The sequence below is a fragment of the Brachycentrus maculatus genome, unplaced genomic scaffold (assembly GCF_059751285.1).
Source record: "Brachycentrus maculatus isolate JH-2025_06_01 unplaced genomic scaffold, ASM5975128v1 h1tg000180l, whole genome shotgun sequence".
Taxonomy (NCBI): Eukaryota; Metazoa; Arthropoda; class Insecta; order Trichoptera; family Brachycentridae; genus Brachycentrus; species Brachycentrus maculatus.
This window is the reverse complement of record NW_028280931.1, coordinates 1,743,047-1,755,698: the sequence shown is the minus strand read 5'-3', so window position 1 is coordinate 1,755,698 and position 12,652 is coordinate 1,743,047. Positions and strand designations below refer to the sequence as shown.

General features: G+C 32.5%; 1 protein-coding gene across 2 annotated transcripts in view; it reads right to left on the bottom strand.

The window, feature by feature from the left end:
• Cht6 (Chitinase 6) overlaps nucleotides 1-12,652 on the bottom strand; it is a 172,882-nt gene that overhangs the window by 61,127 nt on the left and 99,103 nt on the right. For both annotated transcript variants that reach the window (XM_088262487.1, XM_088262486.1), the window contains exons 5-11: nucleotides 7,249-7,481; nucleotides 6,158-6,287; nucleotides 4,751-4,936; nucleotides 3,528-3,750; nucleotides 2,564-2,669; nucleotides 1,626-1,790; nucleotides 331-449 (exon numbers count right to left, since the gene is read on the bottom strand). In XM_088262487.1, coding sequence (XP_088118613.1) covers nucleotides 331-449; nucleotides 1,626-1,790; nucleotides 2,564-2,669; nucleotides 3,528-3,750; nucleotides 4,751-4,936; nucleotides 6,158-6,287; nucleotides 7,249-7,481 — 1,162 coding nt within the window. The remainder of the gene's footprint in view (nucleotides 1-330; nucleotides 450-1,625; nucleotides 1,791-2,563; nucleotides 2,670-3,527; nucleotides 3,751-4,750; nucleotides 4,937-6,157; nucleotides 6,288-7,248; nucleotides 7,482-12,652) is intronic.

Sequence of the window (12,652 nt, the reverse complement as noted above, 5' to 3'; positions counted from 1 at the left end):
CAGGACCTTGACAGGACACTGCAGACTGAGGAAACACATGACAAAAATCTCACTTCATGGCTCCCCAGTATGCAGATTTTTTATGGAGGATAACGAAAGGCCAATCCACATTCTCTACAATTGTGACGCACTCGGTCACAAACAAAGTCACATCCTTGGAGGACCCCTACTGGACTCCGAGAAGGTGAAGCTCCTATCACCAAGACAGGTCGTGAGTTGCATAACTCATGTAGGTCTTGCCAGTGAGCTGTAATACAGAGGGAAGTCGCAGTGACATAAGGGATGCAAGATCCCTTGACCCCAAAAAAATAATAATAATAAAAATCATACCAGTTCCAGGGTCGGGTGTTGTGGGTGGTTCAGGAGTATTAAGGCCCCAGTCAGAAGCTGCCTGAGGAGCTGCAGTAGTACTTCCACGCTTTATAAGATTCTGGCGAATTCTGGAAGACCTGTAAATACATTATGAAAAGTTGAAATATCCTCCTGGGCGTTGAATGAACATTGAGGCAATGCAATAAGTCTTGCGATCTAGATTATTATATTTTTTTGTGGATTATATTTGATAAGCTACAGATGATGCAAGTCAGAAGCTGCCTGAGGAGCTGCAGTAGTACTTCCGCGCTTTATAAGATTCTGGCGAATTCTTGAAGACCTGTAAATACATTATGAAAAGTTGAAATATCCTCCTGGGCGTTGAATGAACATTGAGGGAATGCAATAAGTCTTACGATCTAGATATTTTTTTTGTGGATTATATTTGATAAGCTACAGATGACACAAGTGTTTGAAGAAGGGTTTGAAAGAAGATATTATTGCCCTATGTAAAAAGGTAATGGAAGTGGAATAGAAGGTATTACATAATAGAAAAATAACAGTTATACCAAGGCATTTAAAATGGAATACTTGAAGATGCATATCAGAATGTCTTGAGGTAAAATGTCAAGCATGATGAAGTAAACAAGATCATTGTCTCCATTTTGATGTATTTTCTCGTTAAAGCACAATGATAATTTACGCTAATCTTTCTCTCTTTATACCACGCACTACCAAACATTATCAAAACAACAATAAATTTTTTTTTTGATTTTCTAAGGGCAATAAACCCACAAAGCCTGTATTAGAGGTTGATTTGCAGGTGGATATTCTAATGTAAAATATACCACACACACTCTACTTCGAATTGCATAAAATAAGTTAAAGTGATAAAATCATAAATAAAAATCACTGTTTTGTGGTATGGATTAAGAAAAACCTGTATTCATTTCTCTTCTTCTTCTTATTCTAACCCTTATCCCCACCAAATGGTGATAGGGCACTGCATCATATAAACACAGTGTTATCTTGATCATCAACGCATGAAGGAAAGGTGATCAGCCCTCCGCCTCAGGTACCAGTCCAGGGTAATATTGAATAAATACTAGAGTGAAAAAAATCACTCATATTTATTTGACCCCCCCCTCCCCTGGGAATCAAACCCAGGACCTCTAGAACGGTAGCCGAGCGTGCTGACCATTACACTACGGAGGCGGAGATTCATTTCTCAGTGGCATAATAACATATTGTGTAAGTATATAATTATCAGATTCTATTATCTTGCATAATTTAAAACGTAATTATTTTCGTACTTTGTGGTGGATTCTTCTTCAGTTTCTTCTTTATTTTTCTTCTTGTTATTTCTGATTGTGTTCTTAGAGAGATCCTTATCTTCGTCGGTTTCTTTTGATGGTTTTGAAGGCCTTGTTCGTTTTCTCGTTGTGGGCGGTTTCTTGGCTGGGATTTTCTCGGTTACTCTGCGAAATAATGCACTTGGTTAGGAAATTTGTATTTATAATTTTGTTATTTGAATAATGCAAAAAAATAGGTCAAAACTAACTAACTAACCATCATGCCACATTACCTCTGGGTTAGCTAGAGAGAATAGAACGCCATACCAGTCTGCCTTTGCAAACATTCTTCATCAATTCCATATTCACTTATCTCCTCATACATATCCGGCGATTATTTCAACTCCTGACCCGACCGCGTTCAAGTATTTGATACACCTTATAATACCAAGTTTTCCTCGGTTTTCCCCGATCTTCATCATTATTTAATTTGGCAGTTACTTTGTGGTAATATCTATCTATTTTTAATTTAAGTTTTACTTAGTTGATACCACTATTTCTTAAAATCCATAGTGACAGATGCATTTCGCGTCATTTTTTAACACCGTACGGTGTTGATAAAATGATACGGAATACATCGAAATACAATAGATTTTACCGAGTAAAACATACATTTAAAATGGAATAGTAACCGTTCCTTTGTTAATATTTTTTTCCAGCTTTAGTTATTTTATGTAAAAGTGTCAAATATGTGCTAGCAATACCCAATCTTATCATTTTTGTGTACTTATTGGCATGATTAGCTATAAATGATCGATTTTGACCGAATTTAGTACAAACTTCCTTAAAAAAAGTCGTTTTTTCATTCGGGTTCTTAATTTGTACCCGCTATTGACTATTTTCCTGATCACACAGAGATTTTTTTTAAATAAAAATCAAGTAATAACTTAGCAACTTACCCTAAGCTCCTGTATAACGCCACCTTAGCAGCCTCAATCAAAGGATATGGTTTGCCATGACATTTCCCACGGAAATCATCATTATCGATAGACCAAAACATGATGCCTGAAAGAAACATTTCAAAAATCAGTTATTGAGATTACGAAACAAGTAAAACAAGTTTTAAAAAAGAACATCTATATTTTGAGTGTGTCCAAATCTGTGTTTACAAATTTGAATTCGTCCACTTAGAGTTATTTATATATTGACATCGAAACACCAATGACAAAGAATATGGAAGTCTCGGTATTTACAGAGCTTACTACCTGATCAATTGAATTAGTCATAAAGTGATCACTTAAACCAGCCCATAACAAAATATAAGCCCTGTAAATACCCAGATTTCCATATTATTCTTCAAATATGTTGAGATATGAATATAAAAAGTATTAAAAACACAAAGTTATAAATATAGCGTTAGTTTTTCAGTATGTTATATTAATGATGTATTTTTTGCTTTTCGAATACTACCTTCTGGCTACCTTATTACTACACTTTGAGCATCAACTATCAACAATGTACATATTTATAATTAAATATTTAAGATCAGCTACTGTAATTTTATTGACAGGTCTATAATAGGTCGTAAGCCCTGTAAATGCCCAGACTTCCATATTATTTTTCATCTGTATCGAGTTGTGGTCCCGTGGTTAGTATCACTGACTCTTGGGTCAGAGTTTCATGGTTCGAACCCGTTCTACCACAATCTAATAATACCTATATGTAATAATGAACCGCTTAGGCTCACAGAAATAGTATAAAATTGAAGTATTTTTGTAAATAATAAAAAACAGAAATATTTTTATTTTTAAATAAAAATCTTTGTTGAAATGTCAACATAAAGAATCATGAACAAATTTTCTCACTATTTCTAATTTTTCTCAAAAATGTGAATGCTCTGAAAACAATCTTTGTTGTTCATACCTCCAAGACCATTTTCTGCCACGTATTCGGCCTTTTTAGTGACAATATCAATGTCATCATATCCCACCCACTGGTTGCCCTTGTAAGCATAAGGTCCCATGGCTCGAGGGTTAGGTTGGACTACGGTCCATGGCTCGTCTTCTTCGTCTTCGTACTCCTCATCTTCGCTATCTTCGTCAGCCTGTCTCTTGGAGCGAGTCTTCGGAAGCAGATTCTCACAAATCTGTAAAAAAAATGCATGGTTAACCATTGGCGAAGGTTTAGAGATAAAAAACGAGTTTCAGTTTAACCATTGGCGAAGGTTTAGAGACAAATAACGAGTTTCAGTTCTTTGGATCTCTAATCAGCAATGAAGGAACTTGCGAAGGAGAGATCAGACGTCATGTCGCCATCGCCAAAAATGCCATGTCTGAGCTAGACAAAATCTGGAAAGATCGGGGTGTGAGTAACAACACGAAAATAAAGCTTGTCAGGAGCTTGGTTCACTCCATTGTTCTCTTTGCTGCTAGACCATAAAAGCAGCAGAAAGGGGATAAATTGACGCTTTCGAAATGTGGTGTTTGAGGCGCATGCTCCGAATTCCAAGAACAACGAGTCTATTTGCCAGGAACTATACTTGGATGGCTTGACTTTGGCAAATGTCTGTATATATGATGGATTCTCCAGTTCATTTGGACACGTTGCCCGTGGCAACGATGATAGCTTGGAACGACTGGTTGTGATTGGTAGCCTCGAGGAGAAGAGAGGGAGAAGAAGATCCCCACACGATGGACCGATCAAGACTAGATTTGAAATCAACCATTATTTGCAAAAAAGTCCTCAGAAATTTTAGCATACAAAAAAGAAAAAATCTCAGCACTAAGGGGGTTGAATTGCATTTAGACCAACAATAAGGAGGTTTATTCCATCTTTGACCAGGTTTTTTAATCTCATAAATTAAGTTATATACACTTTGCAAATTTCTAAACTGATGGTGTCACAAGTACATAGCTATACTTCCAAAACTATGGGCTAAAAACTAACTTTGCAAATATTCAAGTTTAAAAAATGGGTGGAATGGCAAACGTTACAAATGTCTACAAAATGATCACTAAAGCCAATCAAATGTGAGGTTGTAAGTTTGGGATGTTAAGACTTCCATCGTCCTTCATATTATATAAACGATAGACGTTTCATCTCAAGGACAGACACCTATGATATTATCAAATAAAATTTGTCGTTACCTCATAATAAGCCAAGTATCCCTTCTCCCTTGTTCCGTCTCCTTGTTCACCAGGGCCATCGGCTGGGGCGCCCAGCGCGTGTGACTCCGGATTGAAGAGCGTGTAGGAGCGACCATAGGTTGGAATGCCCAGCACCAATTTGTCCCTATCTGCACCTTTCTCGATGTAATACTTGATGGAGTAGTCCTGAAATGGTTCATGAGTAATTAGGAACGTCCAACTCTTCAATCAAATTGTTCACAAATGGGAAAAACGTCAGTGACAATATAGTGATTTTTTAGGATAATATTGGTCATAAAATATGTAATATATTTCTTTGATTGTCTTCATAATTTAGATGATCATAGAAATAAATTGTAATCATATAGATCAACTCTTGAATGTTTTTCGCAGATACTTTGTGGCACATTTTATAAACTTTATAAAATTAAAGAACTTTGTTTAACCACTTTTTTATTGGTACACTTTATCCAACCGGTTTCTTGTCTAAACCGGTTGGATAAAGTGTACCAATAAAAAGTGGTTAAAACAAAGTTGTTTAATTTCATAGATCAACGGTTCCCAAAGCGTGCTCTGTGAAGTCCGCAAGTACTCCTAGAGGGCTCCGCCACGACACACAGCCAAACAAAACAAATTGGCTTGTATGAGAAGGTATGTGACAATTTGATACTCGTCACTACACATTTTCAGCTACAAAAACAAAATGCCGTAAGCGAATGGATGCTGAACCTCATATGTGTTGTCTCTTTTGACATAGTTGGTCAAAATAAAACAGCAACAACAACTTCTTCCTACCTCCCAATATAATAATCATTGAATGGAAATAAAATTTACTAGTTTAAAGTAAAATCCATACAATATTATTTTGTGTATTGTAAGTTGTTTTATAGTTTGTTTTAAACATTTATTTTTGTTCCTTTTTTCAAGGGGTTGGAAAAAAGTATCAAAAATAAAAGTGGTTAAAAAAAGTTGGAGATTTATTTTATAAAGTTTATAACCTTCAAAGGTAAGAGAGCAATTAAAATATGGACAAAAGGTAAGGTAAATTAATTAAATAATGATCAAGAGTTAATATTGTAAAAATTATACAACAGTTTTTATTCCTTGTTCTTTTATGTGTAAACTGTTTAAAAATAAACAAAAAATAATAAAACAGTAAATATAAGAACTCCACCGACAAGACACATAAAGTAGCTTAGTAGTCTTCTTTTATGTATCTTATATAAAAATAGTATATTACAAATATTGTGTTTATGAATTTATAAATGTAAGTACATATGTATTCAAAAATACATGATTTATTAAAATTTTTGTTTAAACTGTATTATTATTACTAAATACTGAAACTGGATATTTTTTGCTACCATTATTATTATTAATTATTGAAACTGTATTGTAATTACTTACGATGTTAAGATCTGATTCAAAATTATATTCAGAGGCAGCTTCCAGGGCGTATAGAGGGGAATGGTGGTCCACTGCAGGCTCAAGAGCAGAGTGGTAATCGTATGACAGAAGGTTGAACCAATCTAGATATCTGAAAATAGTTGGATATCATGAGAAAACTCAAGTGATTCAAACATTACAAATTGTACATATTACAAATTTGGCTAAAAAATATCTTACCGATGTTAATGAATGTCTAAAATTACCATAAAAAATAATGGATATACAATATTTAGCGTAAAAATAACACCATTTTGATTACCGTTGTATTTTGAAGCTAAACATGAAGAACTTTCAAATAAGCATATATATGGTTGCAGGACCAAGTAAAAACTAAGAACAGTCTAAATACGTTCTCTAAGATGAATGTGCGCCCAAATGTTCTATGATAGATGTTTGAATGGATGGAGATGAAAGAATGCAAGACTGAGATAAGCTTTATCGATCAAATTATGAAAAGTGTATTGAGATGTTTTGGGCATTTGAATCGAATGATTAAAGAAAGAACAGCAATATAAGCAATACAGCAAATGTGGTTGGTAATAAAGCAGAGGAAGACCGAGGTAAACTTGGCATGATCTCGGGTCGACCAAAAATGCATTTGATAAATATTTTATTTATTGTTTCGGCATTAACTTTGTGGTAAGACATGTTACAATGATTAAAGAAAACACTTCGTTTTTTACCACTTGAGTTTTATTATAGACTACATGTTTCAGAAGTTAAACTTCCATCATTCAGGTCTGTATAATAACTATTATACAGACCTGAATGATGGAAGTTTAACTTCTGAAACATGTAGTCTATAATAAAACTCAAGTGGTAAAAAACGAAGTGTTTTCTTTAATCATTGATAAATATTTTGTGTAAATTTAAGTGTGTAATAACTGCTATGGTAGTGACGTGTAGCATGGTTTGCATCCTGGTGTAGTAATTATCCTGATGAAGAGACAGCTACGCCTCGAAACCGGTAGACTAAAATGAGTGGATACATACTAACATTACTAACATTTTTGAAGTAAGTGCATATTGTAATTCTGTTTCTTTCATACCTGTTAAGTTTTGGGACGTCATATCCTTTGTCAATGTACTGAATACCAGCTGGAACAGCCATGGTCAGCAGCAATCTCGGTCGTCCTGTGGCTTCGGACTCCTTATCGAACTCCTGCCTCAGCTCTTGCACCAGCTTGGCGTAGTTGGCTCTGTCCTTGGGCTTGCCACCGTCGCGGAAGGCGGGATACTCCCAATCCAAGTCCAGACCGTCGAATTTGTTGAGTCGCAAGAACTAAAAAAAGACAAGAAACTATTAATCAAAAGTGAAAATAAATTTCTGAGATAGACTGCCACGGAGGACATATTCAACGAATTAAAACTTTTGACAGTCAATTAAACAATCCTTGTTTAAGAATTACTCTCACGTGACACAAGAAACCGCCTCCCAGCAAAGCACACAAATGACAAGTAACACACTTTATGGAAACATGCACAAAACTACTACTACTACTACTACTACTACCATCACGCCGTTTCCCTGCAGGGTAGGCAGAAAGGAGAGAGAGAGAGAACACAAAAAACAAAACCTAACACACCTCTTTTAGTTAAAAAAAAAAACTTTAAATAATTTATATTTGAGTACTTTGTGATTATCTATTTTATAATTAAAATGTAACTTTGTTTTAAAATCACTATAAATGTGTAGTGATTTTAAAACAAAGTTACATTTTAATTTTAAAAAAACTTTAATTATTATCCAATTAAGTTGTACAACCTGCTTCCATTATTCATAAAGTCATAAAAAATAAAGTATTTATGTATAAAAGAACTAATGAGTAATGGAAGTGGATTATTTAAAAAAATATTAAAAAATTAGTTTTAACTGTCACTTTTTTTCTTGCAGTGTATACTTATATTATGTTAAAATAGACAAAAATAATTAAAAAGGACTCCACCGACAAGACACATAAGGTGGCTTTGTGGGTCTCCGAAAAAAGATGTATTTAAATATATATATATATTATATATATATATATATATATATATATATATATATATATATATATATATATATATATATATATATATATATATATATATATATATATATTTATATATATATATATATATATATATTTATATATATATATATATATATAATAATAATAATAAAACCCTTATCCGCACCCCAATGGTGCATAGGGCACTGTGTCATATAAACGCAGTGTTATCTTGATCGTTTACACATGAAGGAAGGGTGATCAGCCCTCCGCTTCAGGCAGCAGTCCATGGTAATATTGAATAAATATTACAGTGAAAAAATCACTTATATTTATTTAAACCCCCTTGGGAATCGAACCCGGGACCTCCAGAACGGTAGCCGAGTAACGGTATATAAATATATATATATATATATATATATATATATATATATATATATATATATATATATATATATATATATATATAAATATATATTTATATATATATATATATATATATATTTATATATATATATATATATATATATATATATATATATATATATATATATATATATATATATATATATATATATATATATATATATATATATATATATATATATATATATATATATATATATATATATATATATATATATATATATCGCTCACTCCTTTCAAGAACGTCATAAATCAAAAATCGACAATTTTCAGTTGTACATGTTTTCGGAATGCTCAGAAAATGTACTATATCCCAGCAAAAGCGGCATATTTTTAACTTAATATTTACCCGTTACAGGGCAGAAAGTGTTGTTTTTGCATTTTGAAGAAAAGGTATTGTTTAATTGTTTTTTTACAAAAACTCAATATTTTTCAAATGGAGAAAAAACCTTCAGCTTTTACCTAAAAAGATCTGTTGCACAGTAAAAAGTTCAAAAAGTGGCTTCATATTTATTTTTAATATATTGTATTATAATATTTAACATTAAAAACGCTCTCCTGAAAAATCAAGTATTTTGATTTATGACGTTCTTGAAAGGAGTGAGCGATATATATATATATATATATATATATATATATATATATATATATATATATATATATATAAATATATATATATATATATATATATATATATATATATATATATATATATATATATATATATATATATATATATATATATATATATTTATATATATATATATATATATATATATATATATATATATATATATATATATATATATATATATATATATATATATATATATATATATATATATATATATATATATATATATATATATATATATATATATATATATATATATATATATATATATATATATATATATATATATATATATATTTATATAATATATATATATATATATATATATATATATATATATATATATATATATATATATATATATATATATATATAGTGAATGTAGTATGTGTACAGACTGTTATGTTGTTTTTGTATTTTGTAAGTATACATTCATTTAATTAAAAAAAAAATCCAACCAGCAAAGGCTTAAAACGTGTCTTTCTGCATTCCAACTTGATTGATAAAATCATTTGCATGCTTCATTTATTTTTATTGTATTGTATTTTCGAAGCGGCTCGGTATGTATGCATGTGTGTATGTTTGAATTAAACATTTTGACATTCGCAACCCGCACCCTGCGACAGCCAATATTATTATAATAATATATGTACTCGTATGTTAGGGAAGGCCAACTTTTGAATACTACGGACGACCGTAGTTAGAATAATAAGCGGCAGTCTCCCGACATCTTGTGTTATTTATAAGAACCTTATGTGTCATTTAAAGTCATAATTAGATTTAATTCAAAATAATACTAAAACATATTCAATATTAAGTTATATAGGAAAAAACAAAGTCAAATCAAGCTATTTAATAGGAGAAAATATTTTTATCTTACAAACTAATTCGCTTTTAAACATAGTGGTTTGAAATAATTTATTCTTAATAGTTGTACCCTACCATGCGTGCTGCATCTGGTTAAATTAAAAAGAAAGAAGGAAAAATATATGAAAATAAGTGCTTATTTGAATAAAATGTAAAATTAAATCGATGAATGACTAAGAGATATACGATTTTGAATAAAATCGTAAAAGTATATAAACGAATATTAAATTACTGTACTGTGTTTGAAAATGACGTGAATGCATCGAAACGAGTGTCATGATATATTTGAAGAAATAACAGTATTTATAAATTAAAACTTCAATTAAAAATACATATAAACGCCATCGTTTACGGCGTGCACACATTTGTGCGTTTCAGAAAAGTTGTGGCGGTGTACACATTTTGGATACCTTCAACTTCATGTACAAAAAATACTTCTTAAAAAACGTTTAATTTCTTGTTATGTTTGCTTTGCTGTGTAGCGAATAGATGTCACTATAAAACAAAAATATTATCGATTCCTTTCTGTCATCATTTTTTTCTAATATCGTCCGCGTCAAATTACATTTTCTTTTAAACTTCACCATAACCAGCGTGTTACTTTTTTATATCATCTCAGAGGACACGATCGAAACATGCCATTGCATATTTTCGGCAGGCTTTTTATATTGTAAAAATCAGACAGGCTAGATATATTATAATAACGTGGTCGACGTTTTGACCACCCCTGGTTTATATGAAGGTTAACTCCTATAAACTGAGACAGGTTCGAGACCAAGATTGTAGTATAGGGTCCGCCATCTAAAGTTTTTTTTTTCAACTAGTGCTTATTACGTGAATGGTAACACTTAGCTCATGTCTGATTTGACAGATAATTAGTTTTATCCTTCCGCTGAGCGAATATGGTTGTGTATACGCTTGAACAACGCTGGGAAATATTGCGACATTACTTTGAAAATCATGGTAATGTTGCAGAATGTGTGCGAAAATTGCGTACGGTTTTTGGAAGAAGAGAAGCACCGTCAGCTCCGTATGTTCGTTATCTTGTGAAAAAAGTGAAAGAAACTGGCATCCTCATCGATAAACCAAAGCGTGAAAAGCCAAAAACAGTGCGTACACCCGAGAATATCGATGTTGTGGCAGAAAGTGTGCGTGAAGCGCCATCAACATCAATTCACCGTCGTTCTCAACAATTGAACATTTCGGAGACATCATTGAGACGAATTTTGCATAAAGACCTTGGTATGACGCCATACAAAGTCCAATTGGTTCAGGAGTTGAAGCCAACTGACCATCCAATGCGTTTTCGCTTCGCTGAGTGGGCCTGCGATCGACTTACAGAAGATGCCGATTTTGCCAAAAAAATCATCTTTTCGGATGAAGCTCATTTTGATCTTGGCGGGTATGTAAACAAGCAAAATTGTCGTATTTGGGGCACAGAAAACCCGCACGCATACATTGAAAAGCCGGTACACCCAAAACGAGTCACTGTTTGGTGCGGATTTTGGTCCAGAGGCATAATTGGGCCATTTTTCTTTGAAAATGAGCAAGGAGTGGCCGTTACAGTCAATGGCGATCGTTATCGGGCCATGTTGAACGAATTTTTGTTCACAAAAATTGAAGAGGAGGATATTGGCAACATTTGGTTTCAACAGGACGGCGCTACGTGCCACACAGCCGAAGCTACACTCGATGTTTTGCGCCCTGTTTTCAAAAAAAAAAAGTTATTTGGCGGACCCTTTATAATGAAGTCACCAAAAATGTTCCAACGCAGTATAGCCAGACATCTGATCTACTTTCGGTGGAATGTTATATATTTAACCTTCGAATGTGGTCGAATTGAGTTCAACTTTTATCATAATCACAACTGCAGTCGATACAAATATGTCAATATCATTTTTTATGCACCATGGCTTTCATTCAGTTTATCATTTTTTTTGCTTATTTGAATGAAACATTATCTTGCACGCAATTTAAAAAATATATTAATTGCACGAATTTGTCAGCTCGCGAGTATTGGATCTCATTTATGTTTGTGGTTTTATCGTTGCAATATATGAAAAACACATTTTTATAAGTAACTACAATAAAACGTGTTCGCGTTTTTTTAGCCAAATCTAAATGTATTGCGTTTTAAAATAAATTATCTCTTTTTAATGGAGTTAATGAATATCTGATTCAAGGACAGTGGCCGTCGGATACCTGGCCGAATGAGCGTTCAAAATGTCAAAGGCTGGTTTAAACCATCACTTTATACACGTGTCACGTACACCATTCTACCCATGATTGACATCCACACTACTCAAATTTTTGGAGCCCATATACCACATAATTGACACGTTCTTTGGGTTGACATCTATGGATTAATTGAGTTTGATTTTTTATTCAACAGAGGCCCTGATAAAAATGTATGTAAGATTCTCCTCGAATTGATTTTATACACTAGGAGACGCCTGAAAACAGTATTTTGATTTTTTATTAACGTTATTATATGACCAGTTATTTCATTCACAGCATTTTAGGAGTGTCCAAATG